Source organism: Leucoraja erinacea, chromosome 14, assembly GCF_028641065.1.
Source record: "Leucoraja erinacea ecotype New England chromosome 14, Leri_hhj_1, whole genome shotgun sequence".
Taxonomy (NCBI): domain Eukaryota; kingdom Metazoa; phylum Chordata; class Chondrichthyes; order Rajiformes; family Rajidae; genus Leucoraja; species Leucoraja erinaceus.
Window position 1 is genome coordinate 31,122,464 of NC_073390.1, and position 21,083 is coordinate 31,143,546.

Below are 21,083 nucleotides of genomic sequence, written 5' to 3' on the forward strand. Positions count from 1 at the left end.
TTCTTAACTGTCACTGTATGTCATATTGTCACTTGCGGGCGGAGCACCAAGGCAAATTCCTTGTATTTGAATACTTGGACAATAAACGTAATCATTCATTCATTCAAAAATCTGAAATTTGCCATGCCGGATAATCAAAATGTTACAATAACGTACTATTTTAGGAAGATGGGACTTGCCAGGGTCACAAAGACACAATTAAATGATTAAGATGCTTGTTTAACATCGGAGAGCATGGTATACAACATTTAGTTGAACCCTGCCTCACAAATTTTAATGAACAGATGGACCTTATTTCTATTAATACTCTTCACATTTTTAAGCCACTTATTCTATTGTTATGCAATATTATAATGACATCTTGAGTGAACTCAGTAAGTCTAAATGAAATGTGGGAACAAGGGCCCTTGGTAGTAGAAACAGATTGCAGGAACCAGGGCCCCAGTGGGTTGAAGGGGAATGCGTCAAACATCTCCCAATGAGGGACTGATTCAATGACACTTTACTTTATTGTCACATGTACCTAAGCACAGAGAAATGTTTTGTTTTGCATGCAACCCGGTAAAATCAAGTGCTGCCACATTATGGCACTGGCAAAGATTCATCAAACAGTCGTATCAACTGTTTGCCGCTGCATGTGGCAATAGCCACCACCACCTTTCCCCCCCTCGCCATCGCTCTTGAGTCCGCATTTCCATCTTGATGGCCCTCCTCATTCTCCAACGGCTCTTTGATGTTCTTGCTCTCCGATGGTACCCTAGATCTCAATTGGCCACCTCAATCTTGGAGGGCCCACCTCGCTCCTGGTGGTTGCTCGCAGGTCTCTCCTCTCTCTCGTGGTGCAGGTATTGTCGACGTCCGTGATGTGTGAACCGGGCCTACAGGGCCTATTGGAGGGCTGGGACCCGCTCACTGGGAACTGCTTGGGCCAGATGCTGAATTATCGGGATTTTTGAAGTATCGGAAGGTGATTATTGGAGTATTATTGAATCTCCACAATCACACATTTTCAGTGATGGCCCTGAGGAAGAAGTAGCTGCAAGTACCCGGACGGCTTCATTTTATCTCCCAGGCAGATGAGGCTTGAACAGCTGATCTGATTCCAAATTTCCAGTTTTCTTCCTTGTTGATTCCAGTCCTTGCTGTACAGTGCACTAGACCCTTTTGTGCTTTTTTGCTTTCAGGTTTGAGGATTTGAGCAATGCCGGCAAGACCATCATTTATTGCCCCTTCATTGCCCTTGAGGAAATACTGCTGTCCTTCTGGCGAAGGTGCCCCCACAGTGATTTGGGGCAGGAATTCACTCTGCCAAATTACAAGAATAGAACTACCAACAGCGCCCCTATTGATGTGGTCAACACCTAACTAACAGCAGTAACTGATACAGCAATATATTAATAGGCACATAGCATGGTCTTTAGTACGTAAAGGTTCACTGGCATTCATATTTATTGCATGCACACACGCTGCTCTCTGTGATGTTCTGCTGAACCACTCTCCCTCTCCTGCACTTGTATAAAAAATATACTTGTACTCCAGTATATATTGATCATATTGGAATAAAACAACTGAAAATGTTGTAAATGGTCAGTTGATCAGGCTGCAACAGAGACATAGAAAGTTGACATTTCAAATTGAATCAGTAACTGTTTTTCTCCATTAATCATTGTCATCGGGTGGCGCCACACTCGGCAGCCTCGCCAGCAGTTTGTCCGTCCTTTCACCCTATTTGTTATTTTCAGTCTGTGTTAAAGTATGTTTTTGGAGGTTTCTTAGTCTTTTTTATGTGGGGGAGGTGGAAACTGTTATGTGGAAGAGGGGAAACTGTTTCCCAGTCACTTTCTGGTCGAAGAAGTGTCTTTTCTCCGAGTCCAGGGTCGCACCTCCCCCCCCCCCCCCCCCCCCAAGCCCTGGCCTTTCCTGCCGGAGACCGGCCAGAGCTTCAGCAGCGGCGCAGCACTGAATTCCATCGCAGAGCGGGACGATGCCTTACCAGGGATCGCCTGTTGAACCTCCAGAGTGTTGGGCCTGCTGATTAACACCGTGGAGCTGTGGTTTGCGGGTGGCGCTGACTTTAACATCGCGGGGTTCTGGGATCCTTTGCTGAGGGGTCGCCATTGTTGGAGCTCTGCCCAGCTCGGCCTGTGAACTTTGGGAGCTGCATCTCCGGTAGGAAGTGGCCGATTCGGAAACTGCAAGCCGCTGAGAGTGTTCTTCTGTTCCGACGTCGGAGCTCTGATCATCCCGGCGAGAGGGCCTGAACATCGAGCCGACGTAGCGGCGACTGTGGAGGGCCCAAAAGGCCCTGACCGCGGGTGAACAAAGAGGAGGATGACTGAACTTCCCTCACAGTGGGAAACGTTGATTCCGCTGTGGGGGGTGTTTATGTTAAACTGTAACATGTATTGTTCCTTTTATTCGTATGCTGTATGGTAACTCAAATCTCACTGTATCAATTGGTGCATGTGACAATAAATGTAACTTGAACTTGAACTTTATGCTGTGTGGTCTGTTGAGTATCTGTGGCATCTTCCACATTTATTTCAGATCTACAGCGTCTGCAGTGCTTTGATCGTGTTAGGTCTGTTTGATACACAAAACTTGACCAGCAAGAATAACAAAATGAGGAAACTACCATTTGTCAATCTGCAGTGCATTCATCAGCAAAAAACCCGCATGGTGCCACGTAAAGAGAATCAGAAGAGTAACCAAATGCCTGGTCAAAGAGGCAGATGTTAAAAAACGTCTTAAAGGAGGAGATTGCACTGGAGAAGCTTAGAACTTCAGCGGTGGAAGGCCCAGAGTGAACAAAATTATGGCATGATTGAGAATTTGGAGACACAGGGTCTCTGAAGAAGGGTCCCGTCTCGAAACATGCATTCACATTCCCTCCACAGAAGCTGCCTGACCTGCCGAGTTCCTCCAGCACGATGTGTTTTGCTCGACATTTAGAAGAATGCAGCTTTTGGAGGATTGGAGGTGGAGTTTATAGAGATTGGGTGAATGCATCTGTCCAGGAAGGAATATTTTACAATCCAGGTGCAGTTGAAAAAATGCTGATATAGAATGGAGTGATGAATGAGGACACTGTAAGTCTATAGAGATGTAAGGAAATTTGGGGCAGGTGTACATTATGAAGCGGTGTGCCAACCGGGAGAGAGTTGCAATAATGAATCCTCTGGATAACAAAAGCAAAGAATAATTCAATTCTAAAAGAAATACAATGGCACTGCAACTAGCCGAAGAATTTACCTGAAGTACTCTTCGGTCTTGTTCAGTGGAGATTAGGGCCTTCTGAAGCTGGGAATTCCGGTCCTGCAGTAATGTACTGCCAGCACTCGTGTCCGAGAGAGTCAACGATAAGCTCTGCACCTTGTCCTTCAGACTGCTCTCACTTTCTTCCGTCTTGGCCAGTGTCATTGACAGTCGATCCACATTGAGCTGGAGAGAGGCCGCCTTCGTCTCGCTGTCAGCCACCTGCCGCTGAAGCATCTCGATGCGGTCTTGGAGGACCTGCGTCTCGGTCTCACGGTCGCTCAGGGACAGCTGCACCCGCTGCAGCTCCCCCTCAAGGGAGCGGCGCAGCAGCTCCAGCTTGGTGGCACGGTTGTCAGATGCTTCCAGTGCATCTTTCAACTTGCGTTTTTCCACCTCCAGCTTGGCCTCATTCGCTTTCATCTTGTTAACCTTCTCCTGTAAGGAAAGACATTCATAACAAGGCATATAGAAATAACATCCAAAGGTTTGTGAAATTTGCCATGCCGGATAATCGGAGTTTTGCAATAAAGTACGGTTTTGAGAAGATAGGACTTGCCAGGATCACTGAGGCACAATTAATTAATTAAGATGCGTGTTTAACATCGGGGACAAGGCACCAAAAGAATGCAGGTCATGTGAATACATGTTTAGGATTACCATCACCATCATCTGTAGCCCCCTTTTGTTCTGTATTGTATTTAATTCACATGTTTAATCAATAATGCTTTATTATTCATGTTTAATGCTTTAGGTATCATTGTTAACTGTCACTGTATGTCATGTTGCCACTTGTGGGCAGAGCACCAAGGCAAATTCCTTGTATGTGAATACTTGGCCAATAAAATTATTAATTAATTCATTCATCATGTGAACTGCTCATTTGTTCTTTTTCATCTGTTTCTGGAAGCCATGATTATGGTCCCTCCTTTTTGACATGTATGTGCCATTGTTTGAGCCTCAGTCAAGAGACGTAGGGTAAGAATCATCCAGTCTGATTTCCAATGCAGACTGGGTTCCTGTTTATGAAATCTTGGAATGACGTAGTCAATAATGGGAAGCCGGAAATCAAGGCTTATAATGCTGCTGTATACTAGAGAGCTGCAGGAATTAGAATAGCAATGATCACTTCTAATTTTGATACAATGATAGCTGTGTAACACCGATTACAGTGGGTAGGAATAATGTCTTTGTCTCATGTACATAATCACTGTAATTGCCATGTGAAAACTCTATCAAGTAGATCGCTATCACAATGATGATGTGATTATTGAAGACAGGAGATTTACTACCTGAGAACATGGGTTAGAGGGTATCGCTCCCCTCAAGCAAGAGATTCTAATACTTATTTGTTTGGCTTCTTTCATCATTCCGTGTTAAGGACTTTTGGCGTGGCGTGGACTTTAGATCTTCGACCCGTAGCCTGTGGCCTACACCATCTTGAAGCCGCAGTCTCCGGTAGGGAAGCACCGATTCAGGACTTACCTTATCTGCACATCTGGCCGCCCGCAGCGGCGACTGCGGAGGGTTGTGGTCCCGACCACGGGGGAAAATGGAGGAGGACTGACCAAACTTTGTGCCTTCCACCACAGCGATGAATGCTGTGGTGGATGTTTGTTTTAAACTTTTATTGTGTATTGTGTGTACTTTTTTTTAATTGTAGAGTGGTGAATCTCTGGAATTCTCTGCCACAGAGGGTAGTTGAGGCCAGTTCATTGGCTATATTTAAGAGGGAGTTAGATGTGGCCCTTGTGGCTAAGGGGATCAGGGGGTATGGAGAGAAGGCAGGTACGGGATACTGAGTTGGATGATCAGCCATGATCATATTGAATGGCGGTGCAGGCTCGAAGGGCCGAATGGCCTACTCCTGCACCTAATTTCTATGTTTCTATGTACCGCTGCTGGCAAGTTCATTTCACTGCACTTTATTGTGCACGTTCCGAATAAATCTAACTTGACTTGACTTTTGACGACTTTTTTCACCTCATGAACAAGCCTCAGCTACATTTGTATGGAGCATGTAGATAAATGGTAGAATCTGTAATGGGATGGGAGTTGATGGGTAGTGGGGAGAAAATTAAAATATATTCAAGGTTAGTGTAAATGTGTGGTTGATGGTCAGTATAGACTGGGTGTCCCGAAAGGATTGTTTCCTGCTGCATCTCTCTTTGACTCTATTATTTGGTTTCCAACCCATGCATTTGCAAAGATTAATATATTGGGTTAGAAATGCAGTTGAAAGCAGTCAGTCCAGAGAGAAAATATTATTTTTACTAAACCAATTGCCAAATTAGACCGATAAACCATTGTTGAAAATATGGCATATTTAAAGCATTAACTTTATTATTTTAATTGATCAATACTAGCTTCCTAATTTTGTAAGAAATGCTAAACAAACACAATATTTTCTGTAAAAATCATTGATTTAAAATATTCTTACTTCCACTTTCTGGTTCCTATGGTCTCCAGTACATTCCTTTGACCGAGTGGATTTACAATGTCAATTTCCTGTATCATCTTCGAACTGATCTTATTGATCAATACTGAAAACCCTTCAAGTCAGTCAGCAGTTTCACTCAACACATGGGTAATAACTTGAATATTAGACTGAATACACTGATGGGTCAGATCTACGCAGGTGGAAGGTCATTGGCCATCTTTCTCTTTGGTAGCCATTACCTGATAAGCTCGCTTCTCCCCTTCGGATGACTGCAGACTCTGCTCCCATGTGGCCACTTGTTCAACCAGGGCCTTCCTCTCTCGCTCGCCACATTTGATAGTCTCTTCATGCAGCGTGAGTGCAGTCTGAGCACTGTTCAACCGTCCGTCTAATCCACGCTTTCCTTCAAAACAAAGTAAGGAAATTACTAAATCTGGAACTTTAGCGGCAAAATATCAAAATACAAGTCTCCTGTCAACCAAACACTTCATCTCAGAACCATGCTGTCAAAAGCTAATATTGGATGGCAAGAGTACAAGCAGGAGCAAGCCACTCACCCTCTCCAGCCTGCTCACAATTCAATCATACCACTGTTCTTCTTTTACCTCAACTCCACTTCCCCGAGAGCAGTGAATCTGTAGAATTCATTGCGACAGACAACTGTGCAGGCCAAATCATTGAGTATTTTTAAAGCAGAGTTAGACCGATTCCTGATTAGTAAGGGTGTCAAAGGTTATGGGGAGAATACAGAAGAATGGCGTTGAGAGGGAAAGCCATGATTGGCCATGATTGAATGGCAGAATGGATTCAATGGGCTGAATGGCCCAATTCTGCTCCCATGATTTATGAACCTATGAACTAAGAAATAAAATAATAATTTGAACTTCCATCATTGTGTAAAAACAGTGCCAAAAGTAGAAAAGTAGGTAGCAGAGGAAATAGAAATTATAGCATCTAATAGCAGAGGAAGTAGAAATTATAATGAGAATGAGGGTGAGACAAGAAACCAATATCTTATATTACCTTCCCTGTAGAATTAGTAGGAAACTAAGAATTTAATATCAGTAAAGGGATTTAATATCAGTAAAGATTAAGTAGCAGGATAATTAATGGGATTAAAAACTGGAAACTCTGGACCCAATGATCAACATCCCAAGGTTCTGATCAAGATGGCAGATGAGATAGTGAATGCTTTGAAGGTGATCATTCAAAATTCTGAAAACATTCCCGTGGGCAGGAGAATAGCAAACGAGATTATTCTTTTCAAGAATGGGAGGAGATAGTTATGAAGAAGCTATAGACCAGTCATCCTGCCATCAGTCTTTGAGAAAAGGATGAAGCCCACCACTAAATGGATGGTAACAAGGCAGATGGAAAGTAAATTGATTAGAGAACGTTTTCACAGAAGGAAAATAGTTTTGCCAAATTCAGAGAGGTTTTCTTTCAGGATTTATTTAGCAGAGCAGCTATCGGGTGGACACTGGATGAACGATACCCAGAATTTCATGTTTGACAAACAGAAAAAAAAATGCATGTGGGATTTAAGGATCAGAATTCAGAATCAGAAATAAACGGGTCTATTTCAGTTTGGTAAACAGATATTCACAAAGCACATACAGATCACTAGAAGGCACTGCAGTAATGACAGATGAAATGACACTGTCATTTATCCAGTTTTCAAAGGGGTAGAACTGGTTAAGCGAGCATAGGAAGGTAATAAATTAAATCTAGTGAAGGAAAATTGGAGGTTATTTACTTTGGGTCAGAAGACTTGAAAACAGAATATTTTTAAAAATGCCAAAAAGTATTGGTGCGAAGAGGCATCAAATGTACCACTCTCTAAAATATCGCAAGTTAACATGGAGGTAGAACAAGTGATAAGGAAGGCAAGTTGACTTATGTTATGTGCATTGGAGTACAAAACAGGCCCCATAGCAGAAGCGTCCACGTCGCGGGGCTGGAAACTGGAAGTATCCTGAGCTAATTCTGCTACCACCATCATCTATTCTAAGTGGTGGCTCCCATTAATTGTCGCCGAAAGCTTGCGTCCTCTTCAGGATGGACAATGACAGCGATGTTAACATTTGTAACAAGATAGACTCGAAAGAAGAAGAAGTACAAAACAAAGAAATTATTTTTCAATTTGATATGGCATTGATGAGACTACAAACCTGGAATACTGTAAATCATTTTGATTGCATCTATGGAACATGGATCTGAAACATTTCCATTTCTGCAGATGCTGCCTGGCATTGTATGTTTCCAGCATTTCCAGTTTTTTTTAATTTTACAATGCTTTTGAGTTCTGTTGAGGTCTGGAAGAAGAACTCTGAGCTCCCACTATTATGTTTTCTATTCTTACCCCCAATTGTTTACATGCTAATTTCACAAGACCATGTAATCAATTTGCACTTACTGGCCATAATACCGAATGAGGCCATTTGGCCCAGTGAATCAATGGTGGTTTCTAGAAGAGCAACCCATCAGTCACATTCCCCTTACTTCTCAGTAACTATGGAATATATTCTCTCTCATAAGCCCATCGACTCCCCTTTGATGCCTTTGCCAATTACCCACACAAAGGGTTAATTTATGGCAATTAGCTTCCAAACGCAGCTTTGGCAAACAGAAACCTAAATGTGTGTGTTATGAGCAGCATCTGAGGTCAATATCGAACCTGGGTCCTTGTATCTGTGAGATAGAATCACTAATTACTGTGTTAGCATGCCATACCTACCCCAGCAGATTAAAGGAGTCAGCTGGTGCCTGGCTCAGTGCGAACACTTCAATATGCAAAACCGGTTGAGGTGAGGAAACAGAAGTTTTCGTGCAGGGTAGTTGCACTATTAATGACTCTATTTTTCTGTCACAGACATCATTGAGGATTCTATTTTTCAGTCACAGGTGTGCAAGGGCAAGTTTAACTGAGTTCCCATGCATGGAGCACCCCACAAGTATGATAGTCACATTGATTTAGATCATATTCATCTCTGCATCATTACATCACCCTGTGACAAAATGCAGCGCGCATTGTCCAGCCTCTTCCCATTACCGTCATCATTCCACCCACCTTCCTCTGCCTCGGTCAAGGATTTCTGGAGCAGCTGAGCACGTGCGTTCGTCCGGTCTCGTTCTGTTTCCGCCTGTGTCAGCTGCCTGGCCAGGTTCGCCAGTTGAATATGAGCCTCATCCTAAATGTGGAACCAAATAACAAGTCTTAGAGCCTCCTCCTGACTGACTATGAACACTCTGTAAAGCACGCTGTGCTCCATAGTTTCGTTTAGTTTAATTTAAATATAGAGCTTGGAAACAGGCCATTTGGCCCACTGAGTCCACACCAACCAGCAATCCCCATACATTGGCTCTATCCTACACACTAGGGACAACTTACAGAAGCCAATTAACCCACAAGCACGCACATCACTGGAATGTGGGAGGAAACCAGAGCACCCGGTGAAAACCCATATCGTCAGAGGAAGAAAGTACCAACTCCATATACCTGTAGTCATTACTGAACTCAGGTCTCTGGCATTGGAAGGCAGCATCTCTACTGCTGCATCACCGTGCTGCCCCAAAGTAGGCAGAATGTTACCAGAACAGAACTAATGTTCCTCAGGGACAAACATCTGTTTTCCTTGATCCATCTGACACATGCAAGACTCCAGACTACAGTAATATCATTAACACTTAACCAATGAATTCTTAATGAGTCAATTCTTATACTTATGGTGACATGGACAGAGGCCAATTGCCTCACTGGGTCCATGTCAACTCCCAAGAGAGAGAAACTTCCACTAGATCCATGCCTGTTCTACTTATTTCCCTGCACCTTATTCCCTTTCACACATACCATCACTTCCCCATTGATTCTTCTCACCATTATCCATTATCGAACACCACAGGGTGAATTACTGTGAAAAATTAGCCTACCAATTAGTTACATCAAACCAAAATGGCATAGACTGCAATGGTTTAAGAAGTTCACCATTGCCTTGGAAAGGTACGTAGGGATGGTCAATTAATGCTATTTCTTTCCTGAGGTACCCACATCCCATGAGTGTATAAGAACCTGCAGTTTTGGGGGAGTTGCTGATTGTCAGCAACAAAGTCTTAATGATGATACTTAAAAGCCAACCAATTGCCCCCCTCACCCTTTCCAACCATCAACCCCAACCGCACCTGGTTGTTCCTGTCCGTGTAAGAGGCCTCTGACCCATCCAAAGAAAAATAAGGAATATTCTCTGAGGTCCTGACACAACCTCTCCCCTGCCACCAACATGATGGAAAAATCATATTAACTTCTCATTCATGCAGTTTACAGTATAAGTTCCGCAAAGGCTAAATGAACTCTAAAATTGCCCCTAGCATGCAGGGAATGGATGAGAAAGTGGGAGATAATGTGGAACTAGTGTGAACGGGTTATTGATGGTCAGCATGGACTTGGTGGGCTGAAGGGCCTACTTCCATGCTTTAACACTAAATTAAATGCACAACATGAATAATAAGTTCATTTGATTTTCCCATCATGTTTGTGGTAGGGGAAAGGTTGGCCAGAACAACAGAGAATGTTCTATGTTCTTCATTGTATCCACCAGAGGCCTCTTACACAGACAGGAATAACCAGACGGGGTCGGGTGGGTGATAGGGAGGGCTGGAGAGGGGCTGTTGCTTGACTTTAATGTTTCAGCATTAAGACTTTGTCTCTGACAGTCAGCAACTCCCCTCAAACTGCAGGCATCATGCTCGGCACAAACATTGTGGGCCCATGCCCGTTCCTGTAATGTTCTATGCCCCCCAACCCAGCAACTTTGTTACCTTGCCACTGCCTCCTTCCTCCTAGCTTAAATGAACTTGACCATGTAAAAACTTTGGCAACTGTATGACCTTAAGGTGAGTTTCAAATCCTTCTCTGTCCCTCGGATAGACAATTTATAATTTGTGCAAAAATGCCTGGTTATTCCCCTTCACACCTGATCCTATTATCTTAGTATTTGTGTAACCAAATATACCTATAAATGCCCTGATGATGCATTTGCTCATCAACTCATTTGTCACTTATCTACGTTTATTTTCCAGCCCCAACAAGATAAAATGTAATATTATTTTGAAATCCTTCCAAGACCTCTGCCTGTTCTTGTCGCCTTTCAAGAGCACGGCAGTGACACAGTGGTTCAGTGTCTCTTCTGGTAATAATTTGCAACATTCATTCATTAATGGCCACATAAACTACTGAATGGTTGTAAAAACCCATCTGGAAAAAAAATGTGTTGTCCTTACCCAGTGTATCTCCAGCACACCAATGAGGTTGACTCAAATACACCCTAAAATGGCCTTGAAAGCCACTCAGTTCTCACTATTACTATCTCAAAGTCAAGCACGAGTGGACAATACCATGAATGCTGATTTTTCCATCCTCACCTCTCTCTGGCTCACCCACCATCTGTCAAATCTCTAATTTTCCCTGCAAACTTTCAGCTAAGGTTTTTAATACATATTAGGGAATTTTCTTCCAACTACCTTCCCTAAAATCTGTTCTGCAAACATCTCTCTCTGCTTTTCAAGACATGGTAACTATTTCCATTTTCCAATCATGAATTATCTCTGGAGATGTGCTACACTAACGCATTGCCTACATGATATCGCAGTCCTGGGAACACCTGCACGCCTCACACAAAAATACAGATCAATTTAATCCCTATGGGAAGCAGAATAGGAGTGGGTGAGTACACTAATGTTTTGAGATACTTGACCCTGTGCCTTTGTGTGTCTCGGAGTTCCTGCAGGAAATCTTGCAAGCCACTTTTAATCACTTCAGGATCGATGTTTGCCATGTACTCCTCGCCTCGGGAGGGTGACACGGAACGGTAAGGTGAGACAGAACGGCTGCGACTGGGAGATCGGGTTTGTGGGACGGGATTGCCCCTTCCGTTGGTGGTGGTGGTGGAAAATGTGTTGTCAAGTCCTAGGGTTTCAAAATACAGAGAGTCCAGTTAATCACAGATTCATTGATCCAGCACAGGAGGCGGCTGTTTGACATGTCAAGTTCATACAGTCTCCATGTAGAGAGTAATCCAGCCAGTTCCACATCCATGCCCTCTTCCGACAGCCTGCAAATTATTTAATTTTCTAATAATTTACAGCCTCTTAAATAGTACAAGTAAATCTGCCTCCACTATTCTTTCAGCTACTGAAATCAAAACTCGTCCAAGAGCTGCACAGAAATACTATTCCTCATGTTGCATTTGGTACATTTGCCAAAGACGAACACTTGTTCATGATTAATCTCTCTCTATTCATCTTACCTAGACTTGTCATCATTTTAAATACCTTAAATATCTCTGTTACAAGTGGCCCATCAGCTTTTCCACTCTATCCAGGTAAAAGAAAATGTTCATTTTCTGGAATTATTTTCATAAATCATTCCTGCACCTCCTTTAAAGTTTTACATCTTTCCAGAACTGGACACAATATTCCATTAGTGCAAAAACCAGAGTTTTACAAAGGTTCATCATGACTTTGTTAGTATAGTTTGTGCCTTTTTCTAAAACCCATGATTCTGTATGTTTTTTTTAACCAATTTCTCAGCCTTTCGTGTCAAATACAAAGAGCTACGCATTAAGTCACCCAGATCATTCTGGTGTACATCTTTTTAGAATCTTGCCCTCTGGTTGATATTGTCTCTTCTCATTCTTCCCACTTCAAATTTCATAAAGGTTAAATTATGCTTATTCCATTAGTCTGAATATTTCCCCTACCTTCCTCACAGCATTCCACATCTCTGAATTCTGGGCCAGCTGCAAATGTTGAAATAATACCTGTTATAAATTGTTATCTTCCTTGAAATCACCAGGGCACTATTTCCCACACGCCCTTCAAGCTGACCAGTGCCCTGTTCCCATAGCCCTTTTAAATTCCCAAGTTCCATTTAAAATAGAATCCACAAATTCCATAGATCCTCACCTAGGATCCATTTCTCGCGATCCATTTAAGCTCTCTGGGTCCTGTTTTTTGCACACTCATTAAACTTACCGGCTACATTTGGAAAATAAAATTATATTATTTTGTAACATCTAAAATAAAACACATTAAAAGTGTACGGTTACATTAATAGGAGGCATATCCAAACATCCATCAAAATGTCAGGGTCACCAGTTTTAAGAATCGTACTGTATACCACATCAACTACACTTCCCTCACCGACACTTTCTGGTATTTGTTAGTGAGACATAATTTGTCTTTAAGAACTCCATGTTAGTTTTGTCTTAATTGATCCATGCATTAAAATAATTCTAATTTTCCCACTGATTATTGTTTCCACAGGTTCCCACACCACAAAAGTTAAATTCTTTGCTCTGTACAGGGTTTGTGCCCGTACATTTTTTGAATAAGGATGTAACATTTGCAATGTTCCAGTCTCTAAGTGTCATCATTAAATCGCAGATGCTTGGAACAACATAACAGATAAGAACATTAGGTCCATCAAGCCTGCCCTGTCCTCCTGATGGCATGGATCATGAGTAAGCAAACATGGGTCCAGTAATAAGCAAAATTACAAACAACAAGAATGACCAGTTAAACCGAAATGTACAATTTGGCTTTTGGTACCTTTGATGGGAGAGTGAGGTCTCCGCGGAGATGGGCTACGTCCAGAACGTCCAATTCCTAAGGTTCTCCGCAGTGTAGAGTACAAGCTATCCAATCTGTACTCTATATCCCTCTTGGCTGACTCTACCTTGGCCAGTTCAGCTTCAAGACCAGTGACGTGCCCTTCCAAGGCCCGAATCTTCAATGTCAGCTCGTCTGCTTCCTCCTGCGCTTGTTGTAGCTTCTTTTCCAGGTTTCGGTTGTTGTCTAGGAACTTCTTCTCATTCAAATGGAAATTCTCCAACTGTTCAAGAAGTTCTTTCTCGCGTCCATGAAACATATTTTCCATGTCTATTATCTTCTTATGAAGGACAGCAATCTGCAAAAATCAAATAATGTACAGGGCTTGTCAGTTTCGGTGGTATTTCAGACAAACTGATACAGTTAACAGTGAGGCTGATTGGTCACTTTTATTGCTATAATCAATGAATCAGATAAGTTGATCCTATCCTATCCTGACGTTACAGTCCTTACAGTGACTGAAATGGCCTGAATGTCAACATTCACTAGATGGCTGCTATTGACCTCTTGGGAAAGAATTAAGGCAAGGGTGAAATTAGTAATACTGATCTGCTATTCCCAAAATAATCAAACTACTTTCTAATATTCTGTTAAGATTATGCAATGATGCCACTTCCAAGACTTCTAACAATGAAAATTGAGATAAACTGGTTGAATAAAATTTATCGCAGAACATATTTTTGTAAAAACCTCAAATGTTATGTACGCAATAGAGTTAGCCATCTGTTATGCAAGTCAGTACTGCTTTTACCATTGTCAAGAAATGTATCTCCTTCTCAAAACTTTATCTTCCTTGTGACCATAATTTATACAGTATACATGTAGACTGGGGAATTTAAATTAGTATTAGCATTGCAGGGGGTGAATTTCTCCAAAGTTTACAAGCTGTATATCTGGATCAGAATGCTGAAGAATTAACTGGGGAATAGGCAGTTTTAGATCTAGTTTTGTTCAATGGTTAATTAATTAATTTGTTGCAAAACTGCCTCACGTGAAGAATGACCACAAGAATGCAATGTTAATTGGTTTTAAAATACTGTAGTTCAATTTGAAATCAGTTTCCAATCTAAACAAACTATGAAGGTATGAGGTGGACAAAAATGCTGGAGAAACTCAGCGGGTGAGGCTGCATCTATGGAGAGAAGGAATAGGCGTTGTTTCGGGTCGAGACCTAGACTTCAGACTGATCAGAACTTAACAATGCAAAATAAGAAATAACACTCACATTCAACTGAATGGTTCTTACCCACAAGCACCTTAAAAACATCCTGAATGTACTGAACCATTTGCACTACAGGGTACTATATAACTGTATATAACTGTACAATGCCGAATACCTCATAATGGCAAATTAGTGGCAAAAATTATCTGCAATTTTTTAATATGTATATATTTTTACCTTTTCTTATATATTTAAAATTGTTCTTGTGAATCGCACCATTGGATTGACTTTTAAATTTCGTTGTACCATGTGCAATGACAATAGAGATTCATTCATTCATTCATGCTGCCTCACCCGCTGAGTTTCTCCAGAATTTCTGTCTACCTTCGATTTTTCCAGCATCTGCAGTTCTTTCTTAAACATGAAGGTATGAGGGATAGGTTGCTTGGGTAAACATGGGAACAAGGTTCTAAAAATTTTCCAGAAAAAGCAGTAAGCTTGAGGACTGGGAATGTTTTGTAATTCAATGTAGGTTGACTGGGAATTGATAAAGAAAGGCAAAACTGAATAATAGAGTAAACTAATGAGAAACAGAAAAACAGATTGTAAGAGATTCAACATGTAGAAGGCAAATGTGAGTCTCTCACATACATAGATTAGTTTCAATGGGACATATGGAAACATGCAAGGAATTAAACAAAAACATTGTATTCATGAAAGAATACATAAACCTCCCAGAATACAGGAGAGTCAGAGGTTCCAGTGTGAATGACAAAGTAAAAGACAGCAGATCTAGGAACATTATATTATAAACTCCAAGGCCCTGTTGGTCTACATTCTAAAGTTTTGAAAGAAGTGGCTCTGGAGATAGTGGATACTCTGGATAACATCTTCTAAAATTCTACAGATTCAGCGATAGTTCTTGTACATTGGAACATGATCCAAAATAGATCAGAAATGTGATCCAAATATTCAAGAAAGAAAGATGAGAGAAAGCAGGGAACAAAAAAATCTGTAGGCAGAAAGTGGCGGTTGGAAATATGTTGGAATCTAAAACAGAGAATGTAAATTAATTTGGAAAATATAATAGAATTGGGCAGAATCAACATGAATTTTTGAAAAGGAAACCAACTAACTCTAGAGCTCTTTGAAGATTTGTCTAATGGAATGGATGATGGGAAAGAACTGTTGTGTGCAGGATTGGTCGCCCAGCTATAGAAAGGGTTTCATGAAGTTGGAAAGGGTGCAGAAAATAATTACCAAGATGTTTTGGGGACACAGAGGTTAGAGTTATAGGGAGCTGAAAAGGCTGGGATTTTTCTTATTGGAGCGTTGGAGGCAAAGTGGTGTCATACAAAATCATGAAGAGCATAGATAAAGTGAATGTTCATTGACTTCTTCCCAGATTAGATCCTAAAACTATGTGGCATAGGCTTAAGATGAGTGGGGAGAGATTTAAGAGGGACCTCAGGGGTAACCATTTCACTCAAAGGATAGGCTGCATCTGGCACAAGCTGCCAGGGGAATCTATAGCAGCAGATGCAATTACGACTTCCAAAAGAGATTTGAACAGATAATAGGAAGGGTTTAGAGAGAAATGGGTCAAATGTAGGGAAATAAGCCTAAAAAGGAACCCAAAATATTACTCATCTATTTTCTCCAGAGATGCTGCCTGACCCACAGAACTATTCCCGCATTTTGTGTCTATGTTTAATGCCAACTATGGACAAGTTGGGTCACAGGGCCTGTTTCCACACTATACACAGTAACTCTATGACTCAATAACACTCCACATGAGGGAGGGTAGTGGGCAGCTTCAAATTTGACAACAAACTGTTCCAACAACTGCTTAAATTAACAGGAATGCTTTATTTTAGCAGGTAGGTGCTGAGATATTAATTCCATGGATATCTGTGTGCTATTACTATTGACTATTAACATCTCTAGCTAGGGTGCAACAGGGCCCACGGCAATACCAGCAGATGTCATGTGTGTGACACTTGGCTCTGCACAATGAAATATGTGATTTGCCGCAAATCAGGCCATATTTCAACAGGATCATTATAACAAGAAAAAAATAAAATAATTGGCAAGGAAATGCTAATCTTTTTCAGTAAAATTAAACTCCCTTTTACGACCTAATGTACAGCTTTCAAACTCATAGTGCTACATTTCAGTATCCCCGGTAGGACTGAAGTATAGCTGCTGAGAGGCAGTATCATTCGCCCTTGAGTCCACAGATGGAGTTCACATAGTGATAGATGACCTAAAACGCTCCTGTTCGATGTGTTCTCTAGTTGAGCCAATTGAGGATACAGCCTGGGTCTGAGTTGCTGAAAGACACTATGTCTCAAAGGTCTAGCTCCCAGTGTCTTCACTCTTCACAGCAGCAGGTCCCTGCCCAGTGCCCTGCTCACACTGAAGAGATGCACGAGCTGGGGAATGTTTTGCAGAAGCGTTGTACCTCTGCCTGGGTGGAAGAGCATGTCACATATGCATCCTTCTGCAGATGCAGGGAAGATTCTGATGTGATATTACTCCTGGTTTTGATTCAAAAGCTGTGTTTAGAAGTCCTGTTTTTAGATTGCACACCAATCCCACTAATCTTCCAATGTAAATTGATTAAGTTTCTACGTTTTCACAACAGATGTTTAACATCATTCCCATCTGCATGCTTTGGTGCACTGAAATATTTCACAGAACTATTCAAAGAATGACAACATCCAGAGCAGCTTAACAAAAGCCTCCACAGCTAACACATCATTCTCTGACATTTCCACCACCTCTAACCCACCACTAGTCACATCTTCCCATCCCCAGCCCTTTCTGGTTTCCTCTCTAAGTCCTTGGTTCATTCATCCCTTCCCACTCAAATCCCTCCCTCCCTCCCCAGGTACTTTCTGATGCAACCACAGGAGATATAACGCCTGCCCCCACACTTCCTCCCTCATCTCCATCTAGGGCCCCCAGCAGCACTCCCAGGTAAGACCAAGTTCATATGCACCTCCACTAACCTCACCTACTGAATTCGGTGTTCCCAATGTGGCCTCCATGCAAGACTAGGCCTGCTGGAGCTCCCGGTTGCAAACCAATTTAACTCCCTTTCCATTCTCATACCGCCCTTTCGGTCCTGGGCCACCTCCATTGTCAGAGGTCACATGCAAACAGCAGGAAAAGCACCTCATATTCCGCTTGGATAGCTTACATCCCAACAGCATTACCACTGAATTCTCCAATTTTAGGTAATAAACTCCCATTTCTCTCCATATCTCCCCCTTCCCAGTCCCACTCCACCTATATCCCTCCCACTGGTTTTATATTCTCTCCTTATCTGCCACCCTTTTGTCCTCTTTTCTTCTCTAGCTCTTATCCACCATTTGCCAGACAAATATTCCTCCCCTGTTTCCATCTATCACTTACCAGACTTTGCTCTGCCCCACCTCTTTTCCACCATCTCTCCCCCCCCCCCCCCCCCCCATTTCTGTCAGTCTTAAGAAGGGTCCCAGCTCAAAACATCGCCTATCCATTCCCTCTGCAGATGCTGCCTGACCCGCCGAGTTCTTCCAGTACATTGTGTTTTGCTCAAGATTCCTGCATCTACAGTTTCTTATGTCTGCAACAAAAGGTATATTTGATTTGAGTAAAGTTTGTATAAGACTTTGTTTTTGTTAATTAACGATCCCACCTCTTTGCGAGCTGTTTCACGGCCTACTTCTGCTTCTGTCATTTTTTTCTTCAGGCAAAGAGATTCCCGCCTGCTCTCCTCATCCCGCTGTTCATCTAATTCGATGCGGGATTGCAGCTCTGCCACTTCCTTGCTCTTCTTTGCATTCTCGTTATCCAACATCTTTACCTGGGTAAACAGTAAAGTTAGCAACACAGGGATCAGCAAATAGCAGATATGGAAGCAGGTTTTTGAGCAACTTCCTGATACTTCAAGATATTTACATTGAAGAATTTATAGAAACCAGCATCAAGCCCATCACACTCACATACCGCAGATCAAATCTTGGGCAATATACCTCACTACGGAATCCATCTCATGTCCAGTGGGAACATTCCCTTCAAATATCCCCTGCTGCTTAAACATGAACAAGCAAGGCTGTGAAACATTTAGGAAAGACACAAAATGCTGGAGTAATTCAGTGAATCAGGCAGCATCCCGGGAGAACATAGAAGGGTGATGTCGCGGGTTGAGACCCTTCTTCAGACTGAAGAAAGGTCTCAACCCAAAACATCACCGATCCATGTCCTCCTGTCTGAACTGCTAGTTACTCCAGCATTTTGTGTCTTTCCTTGGTAAACCAGCCATTCCTTGTTTCTGCAAACTATTTATCCTTCTGCATCTACTATCTGAACCTGTCACGATGTTCTCTAAAGATATTAAATGAAGTGCCAGGTCCTTTACAAATATTGATCTCTCCTTTTAGCCATGCCGTGTGGAGCACTTGGCACTCTCAGATTGGACCAAGACTTATAACATCCAATTCCAGATAAGTTTGAAGCAAGTGGTGAGATGTATGAACATGTAAAGACTGAACGTTGCTTGTCATGTCATCTTTATCAACAGATATTAGGGAAGTCATAAAACCATAGTCTACCTTCAACTGCATAGGTATGTGAGAAGATTGGAGATGATTAAAAAATATTGCCACCAATCAATTCCAGAGTGAGGAGCTGCAGTTAAGAGGACTTTATCAGACTCAAGCAGGTGGGACTGTTTTCTACAAATAAATTTGGGGAGCATCTGATGGAAATATATAAAATGATAAGATGGTCCAGACAACATGAATGAAGGGAGAACTCAAAAAATAGAAATCATGGGTATAAAATATAGGGGAAGAGAATTAAGAATGTAATGAGGAAAAATTATCAAGGGATGCTTTATTTCAGCAGCTAGGTGCTGAGATATTCATTCTGTGGATGGCTCAGTGGTGACACTAATGGATGATTTCCTTGAACAACTTCACCAGCTACAAGGTTCACATATATAACAGCAGCTGCCATATGTGTGATACTTATCTGTGCAGAATGATAACAGCGACTTTATGTAAAAAAGGATATCTCTGCTAGTATTCAGAGTTATTCATGAAAAAAATATCAAATTACAGGCATACAAATCCAGGTGTTTTCAGTAAAATGAAGCACCTTAGTACTTTTCCTTTCACCACCATATCTGTAGTGAATGTCCTCCTCTTTGTGGCTGAAGAGAATTGCAAGTGACATCCGGAGAAAATGAAGGTAACACGGAATTTAGTTGGAATCTGGAACATACTGCCCACAAATGTGATAGAGACAGGTTCCATTGTACCCTTCAAAAGCGAATGGAAGTGGAGCTGGACAGGGACTTGCTCTGGTTGAAAGCTGGTATGAATGTGGTTGGTCAAATGGCCTCCTTTTGCAGTGATCATTTTACGATTCCATGTTATAAGATTCTCTGCAGGGCAATTATTAAGTAAATCTGACCCATAGTCCTTTACTAAAATTGACAATTCAGAAGACTAAATCATTGTGAGCTGACAATGATTGTGCCAAAAAAAAGTTCATTCGATTCCAGAGTGCAGATATGAGGACTGATTAGGGCTGCAATTAATTCAACTTATAATTTATTTCACAACCTCTCTGATCACAGGTTGAGCCCATGTATTTAATTTTTCTTATGACATGTAGTCAATATTGTAATTTAGGAAATATAGGCAGTTGGTAGATATTGGTATAACTTTGAGTTGGGCTGTACTGTAAATGTACAGAATACAGAAAATAACTAGGCAATGAATTAAGAATGCACAATAATGAAAGTGCTGGGGCTACTCGGAGTTAATGTTTCAGGTCAAAGACCCTTCTTCAATCACCATGAAGGGTCATCAAGCCGAAATGTTGTCATAAGTGATAGGAGCAGAATTAGGCCATTCAACCCATCAAGTCTACTCTGCCATTCAATCAACCATGGCTGATCTATCTCTCCCTCCTAACCCCATTCTCCTACCATATCCCCATAATCTCTGAAGCCCAAACTAATCATCCATCTCTGCCTTAAAAATATTAATTGGCCTTCACGTGCTTCTATGATAAAGGATTCCACAGATTCACCAGCTACAGTTACTTCTTTCACATGTGCCGCCTGATATGATGAGTATCCCTAGCACTTTGTTTTTTACTCACGATTCCCGCATCTTCAGTCTCTTAAACCCCCAGTGTTTTGATTTCCAGTATTTGCAGTTTTTCCCCCTTTTCAATTGTTTGCAGTCTCCTTCTCTCACCTGGCGCCGAAGTTCCTGCAATTCTCGTCGTGCATCCAGCCGGGATTTTTCCACTTCCCTGAGATTTGTGCGAAGTTCTCCTGTCTCGTTCTGAAACGCGGTTTTGGCTTCTTCCAAGATGTTGATCTTCTGCTCCTTCTCCTCGTTTGTTCTCTTTAAACTAGCCACAGAGTTACCAGATCAGTTCTTATTAGTCACACACATATCAAAAGCATAAAATCAAATTTTGGGAGAGAGAGCTTGTAGTTTGGTTAATTGTGTCTGGTTAGGGTGTAGCACAGACAATGTTTAGGGTATAGCT

General features: G+C 41.8%; 1 protein-coding gene across 1 annotated transcript in view; it reads right to left on the bottom strand.

Annotated features, from left to right (window-relative positions):
- Positions 1 to 21,083, bottom strand: part of LOC129703508 (rootletin-like) — a 229,040-nt gene that overhangs the window by 47,404 nt on the left and 160,553 nt on the right. The window contains exons 25-31 of the mRNA XM_055646034.1: positions 20,783 to 20,942; positions 18,208 to 18,375; positions 13,301 to 13,658; positions 11,446 to 11,657; positions 8,766 to 8,886; positions 5,935 to 6,098; positions 3,253 to 3,693 (exon numbers count right to left, since the gene is read on the bottom strand). Of these exons, the coding sequence (XP_055502009.1) occupies positions 3,253 to 3,693; positions 5,935 to 6,098; positions 8,766 to 8,886; positions 11,446 to 11,657; positions 13,301 to 13,658; positions 18,208 to 18,375; positions 20,783 to 20,942 (1,624 nt within the window). The remainder of the gene's footprint in view (positions 1 to 3,252; positions 3,694 to 5,934; positions 6,099 to 8,765; positions 8,887 to 11,445; positions 11,658 to 13,300; positions 13,659 to 18,207; positions 18,376 to 20,782; positions 20,943 to 21,083) is intronic.